This window comes from Rhinoderma darwinii, chromosome 6 (assembly GCF_050947455.1).
Source record: "Rhinoderma darwinii isolate aRhiDar2 chromosome 6, aRhiDar2.hap1, whole genome shotgun sequence".
NCBI classification, from domain to species: domain Eukaryota; kingdom Metazoa; phylum Chordata; class Amphibia; order Anura; family Rhinodermatidae; genus Rhinoderma; species Rhinoderma darwinii.
The window spans coordinates 138,010,777-138,026,675 of NC_134692.1; the positions used below are offsets into that span (position 1 = coordinate 138,010,777).

Consider the following 15,899-nt stretch of genomic DNA (forward strand, 5'->3'; position numbering starts at 1 on the left):
CAAGCAGGATCTTCCTCCGAAGGAGGGCTGGCCATGATGCTACGCGACAGTGCATCAGCCTTAATATTTTTAGACCCAGCCCTATAGGTAACCAAAAAATTGAATCTGGTAAAAAATAACGCCCATCGAGCTTGTCTCGAGTTTAGCCTCCGGGCAGATTCTAGGAAAACCAGATTCTTGTGGTCGGTAAGGACCGTTACCTGGTGCCTAGCCCCGTCCAGGAAGTGGCGCCACTCTTCAAATGCCCATTTAATGGCTAAGAGTTCACGGTTGCCAATATCATAGTTACTCTCAGTGGGCGAAAACTTCCTGGAGAAGTAGGCACAGGGACGGAGATGGGTGAGGGACCTGGTACCCTGGGACAAGACAGCCCCCACTCCCACCTCGGACGCGTCAACCTCCACGATAAATGGCTCCATTTGGTTGGGCTGAACCAACACCGGGGCCGAGATAAAGCACTTCTTAAGGACCTCAAAAGCCTGGACAGCCTCAGGAGGCCAGCGGAGGAGATCAGCACCCTTGCGAGTGAGGTCCATAAGAGGCTTAGCGATGACCGAGAAGTTAGCAATAAATCTCCTGTGATAATTAGCGAACCCCAAGAAGCACTGTAACGCCTTCAGGGAGGTAGGTTGGACCCATTCCGCCACAGCCTGGACCTTGGCGGCGTCCATGCGGAATTCATGAGAAGTGAGGATTTGACCCAAAAATTGTATCTCCTGCACCCCAAACACACATTTTTCGGTCTTCGCAAACAGTTTGTTTTCCTGAAGGACCTGGAGCACCTTCCTGACATGCTCAATGTGGGAGGACCAGTCCTTGGAAAACACAAGTGTGTCATCAAGGTACACTACAAGAAATACCCCCAGGTAATCTCTTAAAATCTCATTTATGAAATTCTGGAAGACCGCGGGAGCATTACACAACCCAAAGGGCATGACGAGGTATTCGAAATGACCTTCGGGCGTGTTAAACGCAGTCTTCCACTCATCCACCTCTTTGATGCGGATAAGGTTATACGCCCCCCGTAGATCAAACTTAGAGAACCATTGGGCCCCCTGAACCTGATTAAAGAGATCAGGAATCAAAGGAAGGGGATACTGGTTCCTTACAGTGACCTTATTCAAGTTACGGTAGTCAATGCATGGCCTAAGACAACCATCCTTCTTCCCTACGAAGAAGAAGCCAGCACCTACCGGAGAAGTTGAGGGGCGAATGTAACCCTTGGCCAGGCATTCCTGGATATACTCTCTCATGGCTTCTCGTTCGGGATAAGAGAGATTAAATATCCTACCCTTAGGGAGCTTAGCTCCTGGTACCAAATCGATAGCGCAATCGTATTCTCTATGAGGAGGTAAAACTTCGGAGGCCTCCTTAGAGAAAACATCAGCGAAGTCCTGAACCAACTCAGGTAGCGTGTTCACCTCCTCATGGGGAGAAATAGAATTAACAGAAAAACATGACGTCAAGCATTCATTACCCCATTTGGTAAGCTCCCCAGTATTCCAGTCAAACGTGGGATTATGCAACTGCAACCAGGGAAGGCCTAAAACCAAATCGGACGATAATCTCTGCATCAACAGTACAGAGCACTGCTCCAAATGCATGGAGCCAACAAGGAGTTCAAAAACAGGGGTATGCTGTGTAAAATAACCATTAGCAAGAGGAGTGGAGTCGATACCCACTACCGGAACAGGTTTAGGCAAATCAATCAAAGGCATAGCTAGAGACATAGCAAATTCCACAGACATAATATTAGCAGACGACCCTGAATCCACGAAGGCACTGCCGGTAGCAGACCTACCACCAAAAGAGACCTGAAAGGGAAGCAAGATTTTATTACGTTTCATATTTACGGGAAATACCTGTGCGCCCAAGTGACCTCCTCGATGATCACTTAGGCGCGGAAGTTTTCCAGCTGCTTATTCTTACGCCTAGGACAGGTGTTCTCTTGATGCTTGTCATCCCCACAATAGAAGCAGAGACCATTCTTCCTGCGGAACTCTCTACGTTGTTGGGGGGACACGGAGGCCCCGAGTTGCATAGGTACCTCCGAGTCTTCCGTGGAAGAACGAAGCAACGGAACCTCGGGAGGCATCATGGGGGAGTCAGAGGAGAAAACACAAAAACATTCACGTTGTCGTTCCCTGAGACGTCGGTCAAGTCGTATCGCTAAAGCCATAACCTGGTCTAGGGAGTCAGACGAGAGATAGCTAACTAGCAGGTCTTTCAGGGCATTCGACAGACCCAACCTAAACTGGCACCTTAAGGCAGGGTTATTCCACCGAGAAGCTACGCACCACTTCCTAAAGTCAGAGCAATACTCCTCAACAGGTCTCTTACCCTGACGTAAGGTCACCAGCTGACTCTCGGCAAAGGCAGTCCTGTCAGTCTCGTCATAAATGAGTCCGAGAGCAGAAAAGAAAAGATCAACGGAGGAATGTTCAGGGGCGTCAGGAGCCAAGGAGAAGGTCCATTCTTGGGGCCCTTCCTGGAGCCGGGACATAATTATACCCACCCGCTGGCTCTCAGAACCTGAGGAGTGGGGCTTTAAACGAAAATAGAGCCTACAACTCTCCCGAAAGGAGAGAAAAGTCTTCCGGTCCCCTGAGAACTGGTCAGGCAACTTGAGGTGGGGTTCAAGAGGTGAGGTGAGGGGCACTACCATGGTAGCATCAGGCTGGTTGACCCTCTGAGCCAGGGCCTGGACCTGTAGGGAGAGACCCTGCATTTGCTGAACCAGGGTCTCAAGGGGGTCCATAGTAGTGTGAGGGACCAGGGTAGAGTAAGTATATGGGCTTGTGATTATGTAATGATGGGGGTAAGGAAACAGACAAGTGAGCCCTAATCTACCCGCCACTCAGTCCCTGCCTACTTGCAACGACCCGCCCTAGGCAACGGGGTACAACTGGGCGACGGTCCCTACGCTCAATAAGTGCACGACAGACAAACAGACAAGGGTACACAGAAGCAAGGGAAAAGGGGCAGTTGCCCACGGCAACACCGTGAGCAACAAGAGTGGTGAACGAGCCGAGTCAAACCAGGAGTGTACGAGGTACCAAACGCAGAGCAGGAGAGTAGTGAACAAGCCGAGTTAAACCAGGAGTGTACGAGGTACCAAACGCAGAGCAGGAGAGTAGTCAGTAAGCCAGGGTCAATATGAAGCAGGGTCAAATAGTTCAAGAAGCTGCAGCAGGGCCAGGAAACCAAACGAGAAGAATCACAAGCAAGGAGGAACAGGAAAGGCAGGTATAAATAGACAAAGGGCGGGAGCTAGCTCCGTCTGGCCAGGCTGTGATAGGCTCTCCCACTCCTAAGCCTGCCATCCTGAGTGGTGGAAGATGGAGTCAGTCTCACAGACATAGAAGCAGGTGCAGACTGATTACCTATGGGCGTGGATACAGAAGCTGTGCCTGGCAGATCCTTAACAATAATACTGCCCCTATATACAAGAATATAACTACTATAATACTGCCCCCTATGTACAAGAATATAACTACTATAATACTGCCCCTATGTACAAGAATATAACTACTATAATACTGCCCCCTATGTACAAGAATATAACTACTATAATACTGCTCCTATATACAGGAATATAACTACTATAATACTGCCTCCTATATACAAGAATATAACTACTATAATACTGCCCCCTATATACAAGAATATAACTACTATAATACTGCCTCCTATATACAAGAATATAACTACTATAATACTGCCCCCTATATACAAGAATATAACTACTATAATACTGCCCCTATATACAAGAATATAACTACTATAATACTGCCCCTATATACAAGAATATAACTACTATAATACTGCTCCTATATACAAGAATATAACTACTATAATACTGCCCCCTATATACAAGAATATAACTACTATAATACTGCCCCCTATATACAAGAATATAACTACTATAATACTGCCCCCTATATACAAGAATATAACTACTATAATACTGCCCCCTATATACAAGAATATAACTACTATAATACTGCTCCTATATACAAGAATATAACTACTATAATACTGCCCCTATATACAAGAATATAACTACTATAATACTGCCCCCATATATACAAGAATATAACTACTATAATACTGCTCCCTATATACAAGAATATAACTACTATAATACTGCTCCTATATACAAGAATATAACTACTATAATACTGCCCCCTATATACTAGAATATAACTACTATAATACTGCCTCCTATATACAAGAATATAACTACTATAATACTGCTCCTATATACAAGAATATAACTACTATAATACTGCTCTTATATACAAGAATATAACTACTATAATACTGCCACTATATACAAGAATATAACTACTATAATACTGCCTCCTATATATAAAAATATAATTATAAAATTACTGCCCATTTTGAACACTATTCTCTTCATATTAACATCCTAATAGCTCTGTGCTATTTACTTGCCTTCTCCATTTTTCGATAGTCATCTTGTTTGCAAACTTTCCTTCACACCAGATTTGCCGCTCTCTATCCTCGCTCTTGTATGGTTTACCTCTGCACACAAAATTAGTATAATTTATTTCAGAAGATTAAGTTAGGAATCAAACATTAATTAGCAAGCGGCAAAGAAAAGATATGTAGATAAACTGAAAAGCATTTTTTTAGACAAACTCGTGTCAGTGATGGGATTTGCGAAATATGGGGGCGACCCTTTAATGGTGGTAAAGTCAACAGCAGAATTGACGGTTCCGGTCTCTATTGCGCAGATATAATGACACTTGAGTGTCCTTTTTACATGAATTCATTGTGAGGACGAGAGCAGAATCCCACGAGTCAATTAAGAAAAGTTATTCAAATTGTGATGATTGCGTTCGTCCTCTTTGGCGCCACTTCAGCGAAAATGTGAAACTTAATTGTTTTGGTAAACACCTTTCAGATTTTATTATCCTGAGCCTTATTAGTAGAGCTGAGTGTTTGCTGTCAAGGTTTAAGGCCGTATTTGCTGAATAAACCTGTTGGGAAAAGCAAATAAATGGCGAGTATATAAAGGACCTGGAGGAGCGGCATTAATAGGGAACAAACACAATATTTAAAGGGGAAGTCACACACTTATATGTGCCCAGTCTGACTCAGGATGGCCATGGTGCAAGATGGGTGAGCATAATAGATTAGTCACAGACTTTTCGTTATTAGAGATGAGCAAATCTATTTTACACGTATCAAATTCGGTTTGAATTTACAAAAAGTTTCAGATTCGGCAAGTTCCAAAACTTTTTGGGTTTGCGGCACATGAATTGTGGCATTTTACACTTGAGCCTGCAAGGCTCCCCCATAATGCCTTGCAGGCAGCCTTCCCAAAATGCGTTGCGGTTATCCCTCCTTTTACTCATATATGTTGCTGTCACTTGAATGGGATTGCATACAGTCCTAGAGTGTTAGAGAGTCAGACACGAGTTTTCAGGGCAATCGGGGCACTTTCGATTTGCAGCGTATTTATTCGGACCCGAAACAAAATTTAGGAAATTTGCTCGTCTCTACACCGTTATATCAAGATGAACATCACATCTCATTATCCAGTTGAAAAACATCAATGTGCTCCAAAGATAATAAGCAAGTGACCTGGTCATTTGCTTATTATCTTCAGTGCATTTCTTTGAGTAGATGGCTCACTGGAGCATTGTGGTTTCAGAAAGACAATGTACTGATGTAGTAAGCAAAATGCGGCAGAATTCTAGCCCAAATTACACCAACCAAGTAGTGTGCGCCAAATTTATTATGTGTTTTAGACACTCTTTGTACCTTCCTCGACAATTTTGAAAGTGTCAATTAAAAGAGGCAAAATGTGGCAGATACATTAATGGTGTGCGCCATTGCTGTGGCCCAAAATACTGGCATAAAATATGCCAGCTAGGAGGTTCGTAAGAAAGAGGGGGGATTTTTACGCAAAATACGCCAGAATTTCAGCTCAAATTGCTCAAGAAAACTGGTGTAAATGTTATATATTATGCGTTTTAGACACTTTTTACGCCACACAAAATGCATCAAATTCATTAATGGAGCGCCTCATTATTTTGGTGCAAAAAAAATAGTGTAGAGTACCCCAAAAAGCGTCTAATATATCTAGCGAGATGTGCCATATAGGTCATACATTGTGCCCCAATGTGATACATTTATTGCAGTTTCTGGTCTAGTTTTATCCTGTCAACATTTAGTACAGAATTTATACATTTCCTCCAATGTTTCTTTCATCTCATCTACACTATATGGTTAAAAGTATGTGGACTCCTGACCACCGCACCTACATGAGCTTGTTGGACATCCCAAAACCATGGGGGTTAAAATGGAGTTGGAAGACAAGTTTTTGGAGTGTCTGCAAGAATTTGTGAGGTCAGACACTGATGTTTGGGGTGAAAAGCTGGTTCACAATTGCCGGTCCAATTCATCTGAAAGGTGTTGGATGGGGTTGAGGTCCGGGATCTCTGCAGCCACTTGAGTTCCTCCAAACCAAACTTCTCACCCCATGTCTTTATGGTCCTCGCTGTGTCCACAGGGGCACAGTCATGCTGGAATAGAAAAGACTGAAACCCGAAATGTTACCTCAAAGTTGGAAGTTACAATTGTGTAAAATGTCTTTGAATACTGCATCATTAACCCTTCACTAAAAACAAGGGACAAACCCTAAAAAACAGGCCCAGACCATTATACCTCCTACTAACACTTACAGGTGACTGGGGCAGATCTAGCAGATAATAATAACACTTACAGGTGACCAGGGCAGACCTACAAGATAATAATATCACTAACAGGTGACCGGGGCAGACCTACGATATAATGAAATCACTAACAGGTGACTGGGGCAGATTTAACAGATAATAACACTTAAAGGTGACCAGGGAAGATCTAGCAGATAATGATAGCACTTACAGGTGACCAGGGTAGATTTAGCAGATAATAATATCACTTACAGGTGACCGGGGCAAATCTAGCAGATCATGAAATTCACAAATTGACTTGTGGTAAAGGTTAGCACCCTATGACAGTGCCACGTGTAAAGTCACTGATCTCTTCAGTATGACCCATACTACTAGCAATGTTTGTCTATGGAGATTACATGGCTGTTTGCTTGATCTTATGCATCTGTTTGCAATAGACGTGGATGAACTCAATAATTAAGAGGGGGGGGGTTCACATACTTTTGGACGTATGGTGTAGATATCCTACTGCATATGCTGCTTTAAAGATAATAAGCAAGTGATATGGTCACTCTCATGGCGAGATTTGGCCTGATGAGGATTTACAGAGATACATTGCAGCTTTCACGCTTCAGAAAATGTCCAGGAAAGTTTCTTAACATTAATGGAAAATCCAAAACAAAGAGAGGAGCGAGAATTAAAGGTCATGAGGAGGGGGGAATAACCTTTTGATATAATTATTGTTGGACACATCCATAATTCACACGTTAATACCCGCTCTACACACTGAAAGGTTTATTCAGTATCCTCATTTGGGAAATAAGTTGTTCCCGTCTATTATTTTGCCGCCCTCTCATTTCCTGTGTGGGTTAGATAATGATAACAGGTTTCGGCACCAATATTCATTGGCATTCAACCATCACCCCGCTAGGAGACCGTCGTATAAATCAACCATGTTGGCACAATCAGGGGGAGATATATCAAAACTGGTGCAAAGGAAATGTGGAGTGGTTGTCTATTTTAGCCAATCAGATTGCTGCCTTAATTTTTTTAAAGGGTAATTAGAGGTGGTACCTGATTGGTTTCCATGGGCAACTACTCTACTTTTCCTTTGCACCTAATGTCTTAGTACTGGAAAAAATAGTTGACTGTTAAACTATCCATGGCATGCTGGGAGTTGTAGTTTTGCAACAGTTGGAGAACCACAGGTTGGAGACCAATGCACAAGTTAGAGAATACATCTCATAACATTGGGGGTCCCGGAATACCCCTTTAAGCCATATATAGGATGTCCTATGAAAGCTCAGATAGTGGTCGCAATCTGAATCCTCTTAATGGCCCACTATAAGGTTTCTGCAGTGCTGCTTGAGGTGGGCAAGTTTGGGCATGGGACTATTTGGGCAAGGTAGGGTATTTTTCACAGTTTGGTTGGTTCTTAACTTTCTGACGTGGTACATATCATCGGTGAACACCTACTGAGATCTAAACCAAACGTGTTCCTGTTGGTCTCTTAGTTTCACTCGGCGTGAGGTAAAGACAGTCAAACAAATGTACACTAAAAGCCCAACTAGTTGAGAGTGGCCAATTAATTATGTCAAACGACTATTATAGAACTTTCCCACCTCAGAATACACAGCCGGACAAGTGGAGGTCCAGGCTACACAACCAGACTGCTGTTATAGGGGGAGGTCCAGACTACACAACCAGACTGCTTTTATAGGGGGAGGTCCAGACTACACATCCAGACTGCTGTTATAGGGGGAGGTCCAGGCTACACCGCTAGACTGATGATATAGGGGCGCTCCAGACTACACAACCAGACTGCTGTTATAGGGGGAGGTCCAGGCTACACAGCCAGACTGCTGTTATAGGGGGCGCTCCAGACTACACAACCAGACTGCTGTTATAGGGGGAGGTCCAGGCTACACCGCTAGACTGATGTTATAGGGGTGCTCCAGACTACACAGCCAGACTGCTGTTATAGGAGGGAGGTCCAGGCTACACAGCTAGACTGATGTTATAGGGGGCGCTCCAGACTACACAACGAGACTGCTGTTATAGGGGGAGGTCCAGGCTACACAGCTAGACTGATGTTATAGGGGGAGGTCCAGACTACACAACCAGACTGCTGTTATAGGGGGAGGTCCAGGCTACACCGCTAGACTGATGTTATAGGGGGCGCTCCAGACTAGACAGCCAGACTGCTGTTATAGGAGGGAGGTCCAGGCTACACAGCTAGACTGCTGTTATAGGGGGCGCTCCTGACTACACAACCAGACTGCTGTTATAGGGGGAGGTCCAGGCTACACAGCTAGACTGATGTTATAGGGGGAGGTCCAGACTACACAGCCAGCCTGCTGTTATAGGGGCAAGTCCAGACTACACAACCAGACTGCTGTTATAGGGGGAGGTCCAGACTACAGAGCCAGGCTGCTGTTATAGGGGGAGGTCCAGGGTAGACAGCCAGACTCCTGTTATAGGCGGAGGTCCAGGCTTCACAGCTAGACTGATGTTATAGGGGGAGGTCCAGAATACACAGCCAGACTGCTGTTATAGGGGGAGGTCCAGACTACACAACCAGACTGCTGTTATAGAGGGAGGACCAGACTAAACAGCCAGACTGCTGTTATAGGGGCACTCCAGACTACACAGCGATACTTCTGTTATAGGGGAGGACCTGACTACACAGCCAGACTGCTGTTATAGTGGGAGGTCCAGACTACAGAGCCAGACTGCTCTTATGGAGGGTGCTCCAGACTACAGAGTCAGACTTCTGTTATAGGGGGGGCTCCAGACTACACAGCCAGACTGCTGTTATAGGGGGCGCTCCAGACTACACAGCCAGACTGCTGTTATAGGGGGAGGCTCCAGACTACACAGCCACACTGCTATTTTAGGGGGCGCTCCGGACTACACAGCTGGACTGCTTTTCTAAGGGGAGGTCCAGTTTACACAGCTAAACTTCTGTTATAAGGGGAGGTCCAGACCACGCAGTCAGACTGCTGTTATAGGGGGAAGTCCAGACTACATAGCCAGATTGCTTTTATGGGGGAGGTCCAGACTACAGAGCTAGACTACTCTTATGGAGGGTGCTCCAGAATACAGAGTCAAACTTCTGTTATAGGGGGAGGCTCCAGACTACAGAGCCGGACTGCTCTTATGGGGGAGGTCCAGACGACAGAGCCAGATTGCTGTTATAGTGGCTCTCCAGACTACACAACCAGACTGCTATTATACTGAAGGGGGCTCCACTGGCCATGATGACATGGGCACCTGCAATTTCCACTACTGATCCCACAATTTTTGCATTAACCTATGGAAAGGCAGCTACACAGAATACAACATTATTCACAAGTTTACTGATTGAGCATTGTTATTTGCTACACCATAAGCGTAGGCGTCAATTGAACTTACTGCACAGGACACCATCCAACCTGAGAACGGCCCTGCAGCCAGACTACTGTTATTGGGGCGTTCTATACTACTCCCCCAGACTGCTGCTATAGGGGGATGCTGCACAGTCACAATTCGATTCCAAAGGCTCTATGTGGGAGATATAGCGGCGCGTCTATATTACAAATCTATTTAGTATTACTTTTACATTTATTACAGGTCATTTTTACAGTGAACCCCCTCTTTTTGTCCAAGTTGCAGTGTTGCCCTGAACTTTGTGTATTATTTTAAGGAAATTTAATGACAGCGTAACATGATAATTGAAGCCAGAACTACGGTCCATCCTAGGTCTGTTTATTAGACAAGGATTAAGTCCAATCTTAAAGCCGAGAAATTCAATTAACAAGCAGGATTTCATCTCCCGGCTCCCCATTGCTTCACGCTTGTTTTCATTCATCTTCCATAGTTAAACTATTAGCACGGTAAATATTTCCCTTTTTCCTCAATATAATTAATAAGTTCTTTGTTGTGACGCGCTGGCTTCTTAGCAACATGGGAGAAAAGTCGCTATTTGTGTCGTTTTATTTTATTCTTTTCCACTTTCAAAGCTGCTTCCTTCCCGGAGACGCCTTTGATTGCTTAACCTGTCACTTACAACACATTTAATTATATTTCGCAGTCCAGCTGCGCCATTATTTTCTACTTCTTTATGGCACCTTGACAGAAAGTTTTTTGTATTCTTAACACATTAGATTATTATCCACAGAGTATTTCTTAACCCTGCAGATACTATGAATTTCTGGATAAACCTGACCCTCCCCCGCTCCCGCCTTTGATCCCCTACCCCCACTGTTTACCATTATTTTTTAGGTCCAAAATTCTGCTCTGTTTTATTACATAATATATCTGTATAGTGGAGCTAATTTTTTTCTGGCTCGATCGTTGATAGAATTCTGGCTTCCTGTAGCCACCACTAGGGGGAGCTCGCTGCATATGGATTTATACAGTTCGTATCGAACTTAAAGGAGTTTTCCACGTTCTGACAACTGATGACCTATCCACCGAATAGGTCTCAGTATATGATCGGTGCGTGTCCGACACCTGGAACCCGTACCGTTCCGCTACTCCGGCTGCCTCCAGGCACCGGACAATATTGCCGGAAGCAGATGGCTCCGGTCAAAGAATAGTGAATAGGAGAAGAGCTGAAGTTCTGCAGAATGTCCGCTATGCAGCGGTCGGAGCCATCTGCTTCCGGCTTCAACTACTGCATACTGTCCCCAACATCCGGTACACGGAAGCAGCCGGAGTGGTTGATCAGTGTGGGGCCTGGGGTTCGGACACGCACCGATCATATCCGGTGGATAGGTCATCAGTTGTCAGAAAGTGGAAAACCCCTTTAATATAACCTGTATTACTGTATGCAGTGAGCTCCACCTAGTGGTGACTGCAGGGCGCTGGAATGATAGTGTCATGGCAAGCAGGGGAAGCAGTTCATTGCAGGGTCATTTTCACCATGGCCCCTGTCTTGTGCCCTAGTTTTACAATTAGTAGGTTCACCACTGAAGCTTAACAACCGAGTACGCTGGGTGTACCACGGAACTGCCATTTGGGGTGTCAGAAAAGAGCGTGCTATTCGTAAAGTACATTTGGTCTCACTACTTGGTTGCATGTTTTACAGAAGGGGTCTGCAACCTGCAAATCTATAGTTGTTGCAAAAAATCCCCCTATGGAATAAAAAAATGCAGAAAAAAAAAAGTTAAATGTATAAAGTAAAAAAAAGCACAAATGTACATTTTTTTATAATAAACAAACTTTTATAACGTCATTTATGATGATCGTCGTAAAATAAATACTAACTGCTGCGGAACTGCTTTTTCTCAGCATTTTTGCCAACATAAAAATGTATATAAATGAAATGATAATGTCTATGTACAAAAAAATGGCACCTACATAAAGTACAACACGACCAGCAAAATACAAAGCCTTATACAACTACGTCGAAAAAATAAAAAAGTTATGAGTTCCTGGATACAAAAGAGGAAAAATATAAAACTTGTTCTGGTCCTTAAGGGGTTAAATAACAATATATCAAACGGACAAGCACCTTATGGATATAATTAACCTCTACTTCGCCTGTGACCAGACATCTATAATAGGCCAGACCATACGATTTGGCACTCTTCACGTTCGTGCTCCGTTTCCACCATTCAACCTAAAATGGCTGATAACAGAAAACAACAGATTGTATTCAGCGGCAAAGCAAATGGAGAGAAGATAACATACAGGAAAAGACAAAATCCTTAATGGATGACACCATGAAATATGAACTAAACCGCGTTACTTAAGCGCATATCAATTTCTTCCTTTTTCCATTATCACATTCCTTGACTTCTTCTAAAGCGGAATAATTTGCTTTGTGTTTCGGGTCCTGTCTGTAAATTAGCAGAACTAATGATTGACACAGGCTTTTATCTCCGGCTGCCTTCTCCATTCTATCCCTCCATCCAGCGCTGTGTAATAGACAGATTACATCACCAGCATGAAAGTCAATAAAACACAACATTACAAGCCGCGTTCATACAATGCGCCAGCGCTGATTATGGATTCTCTAATATTTATTACCTTTAATTGGCTCATATCGTTGAGGATGTGCTGTTATTATTTTTGCATGAACGATAAAATGCCTGCGGTACGGGATAAGTGTCGGAGGAGCAGACTTCAATATGAAATCTCAAGCTATTATATGTGCAAACGAGTGATGTCAACTTGCCGGGATCTTGGAGACTCTGGTGGATAAGAAGAGAGAAACAGAACTAAATTCTAGACTAGGACTGGGGTTAGGATTAGGGCTGGGATTGGGTTAAAGATGGGTCTAGAATCAAGGCTATGACTAGGGCTGGGAATAAGGTTGGGGCTATGACTAGGGCTAGGGTTGAGGATATCACTGGGGCTAGGGTTGAGGCTATGACTGGGGCTAGGGTTGAGGATATGATTGGGGCTAGGGTTGAGGCTATGACTGGGGCTAGGGTTGAAGATATGACTGGGACTAGGGTTGAGGCTATGACTGGGGTTGGGCTGGGCCTATAAGTTTCAGACTATGACTAGGGCTGGTCTAGGGTTGAGGCTATGACTGGGGCTAGTGCTGAGGCTATGACGGAAGTTGGACTGGGGCTTATGTTGAGACTATTACTGCAGCTAGGGATAAGGCAATGACTTGGGCTAGGGTTGGACTGGGGCTTGGGTTGAGGCTAAGACTTGGGCTAGGGTTGAGGCAATGACTGAGGCTAGGGTTGAGGCAATGACTTGGGCTAGGGTTTAGGCTATGACTGCGGCTAGGTTTGAGGCAATGACTGGGGCTAGGGTTTAGGCTATGAATGTGGCTAGGTTTACTGGGGCTCGTGTTAAGCCAATGACTGGGGCTAGTGATAAGGCAATGACTGGGGCTAGTGTTAAGACAATGACTGGGGCTAGGGTTTAGGCTATGACTGGGGTTAGGTTTGAGGCTTTGACTGGAGTTCGACTGGGGCTTAGGTTGAGGTTATGACTACGACTAAGGTTGATGCTATCACTGCAGCTACTGTTGATGCTATCACTGGGACTGGGGTCAGGGTTGAGGCTGGGGTTTACAAGACATAAATGAGTTAGCACAGTGGAATTTTCCATTTTTTTTTTCTGCATAGAGCCACTCCTGACCAGGAGTTGCAACCCAGCCCCTTTGATCTGTAAGGAGAGTGAAGTAAGTGCCCCGTTCCCAAACTACAGCCTATGGACTGTGTAACATATCCTTTACCTGGCCCTTCAAGAGACTGTCTGGATGCCAGAATGTGATGATTTGTAGGTATATTGTTGTTCTGCTGTTTTGTCTTGCAGGTCCCTAGAAATGGCAGGCAGCAATATTCTACTACACTGCCAATCGCGCAGTGATGTCATCAGAAGTGGTAGGTGGCATGTAGCGGTGATAGAGGAGGAGGAAGGAACCTGATAGACTTGGAAGAGCCTGGTGTTGACAAGAAGAGTCGATACACTGTGCCACCATGCTGGTTGGAGGAGAGACCTGAGGTAGGCATATAAGAGGGTGTTTGGCGCCCAAGGAGAAGAAGAGCGGGATAACCGTGTGGAGTACAGAAAGAGCTGCGCCGGAGATCCATTGATCAGATGGATTGTCGGACTGCAAAAGGTCAGTAGAAGGGTGGAGACTTCAGCTTCTGAGGGTGAATGCCGGAGGGTGACAAAGACCTGTGCGGAACGGTGGCAAAAACTGCTGTAGTGTGAAGTTCAGTAGCAGGCCGGAGCCACAGAGCAGACAGTGAGCAATAAGACTATACATACAGTCTAGAACAGACAGAGGAAACCATGGAGAAGGATGGACTAGCAAGTACAAGTGGACAATCTCTGTAGTGATGCCGGTGGAGAATTTTGCCTTGCTGGTGTCCTAGCTCAGGGGAGTCTGCTGGGTGCTGGGGAGACAATCAGCCCGGGGGTGGGGACCGGTAACGAGCAGTACTTTGTTCAAACTCGGGGGAAGTCTTTAGTGGACCTGGTAGGGGAGTATAGTGTGTTCCCTAATGGGTGGGCCTGGAAGTAAGCGAAAGTGGGTCTGGTTGCACTTTAGGCCTGAAACATGGCCGGGTACTTGTAGTCTGGGAAAGCCTGACTACTGTATAGTCATTGGAGTAGGTAGCGGTAGGTGACCCTTGAGAGCAGGGCCCTAGTGGATGGCCTACCCAGATCCTAAAATGACTGGAAGTGTGAGAGAGGAGACTTGGATAGGATCTAGAGACCTACTCATAGATGTGCCTGGTGGGCGACATCAGAGGAATATGGGACGAGGGTGTGCACAAATAAAGGCAGGGTGACGCTGGACAAAAAGGCAGGACACCGAGTATAAGGCAGAAAGACGTGTGAAGTAACACAACCTGGATCTGATCTCGGAAAACAGACAGAGACCGGTGGAAGGAGATAGTACGTGGAAGGAAGTTTATGTGTTTAAGATATTGTACCACTTTAAGTGTTGCAACCCATAAGCTCACCATGCCAAGAATGTGACATATTCTACACATTCCCATGAAGTCCGGGCCTAAACCTGTAGCTGACTAAGGCCTAATTGCTGTGTCCAATCTCTATCTCCTGATTAAGAACCAATCAGATTACCTGAATGTTTACAGCACAGCCAATCAGATCATTAAAATCTTTTTCAATCAGATCATAAGAGAAATCCCAGCACAGTGAGATAAATTGTGAAGTGGGTGGAGACAGAACGCTCTGTAGCCAATCAGATCATGGAGATAACAGCAGAGGAAGATGAGATGTGAAGCGGGCAGAGATAGAGCACTATGTAGCCGATCACGTCATGGAAATCATGACAACAGCAGGAGAGGAGTGTGTTGACCTTGTAGGAGGTAGTGACCTGTCCACTCACGTGAAGATGTTAGTGAGGACCGGGCTGCTAAATGGAATGAGAAGTCAAAGACTTAGAATAAAGTAGGGAACAGCGTCCTCATCCGTGTGTTCATCAGCATTGAATATTGTAACAAGGCTCACGAAAATTATGCTTTTGGCTATGGCTCCATGACCACCGGTGGCAGCGTGACCGAACTATTGCGCAACCTCAATGTTTTCCTATGGGGTAAAAGTTGCGAGTGACTTGTGACAATCCCAAGCATTTGTAATATATTTTTCTGAAGGCAGCTGGGTGACAACCTATATTGTCACTTTCAGTTCTGGATTCCAGTATTGCTACATAACCCGTCAAGTTTGCAGATCAGGATTCAGGAAAAACGTTAAAATATCCCAATTTTTTTTTTTTTTTTTATTCTCGCG

At 44.8% G+C, this 15,899-nt stretch overlaps 1 protein-coding gene across 1 annotated transcript in view; it reads right to left on the reverse strand.

Moving 5' to 3' along the window:
* Nucleotides 1-4,467, reverse strand: part of TEKT4 (tektin 4) — a 53,571-nt gene extending 49,104 nt beyond the window's left edge. The window contains exon 1 of the mRNA XM_075831591.1: nt 4,459-4,467. Within this exon, the coding sequence (XP_075687706.1) occupies nt 4,459-4,467 (9 nt within the window). The remainder of the gene's footprint in view (nt 1-4,458) is intronic.
* Nucleotides 4,468-15,899: the final 11,432 nt, after the last annotated feature.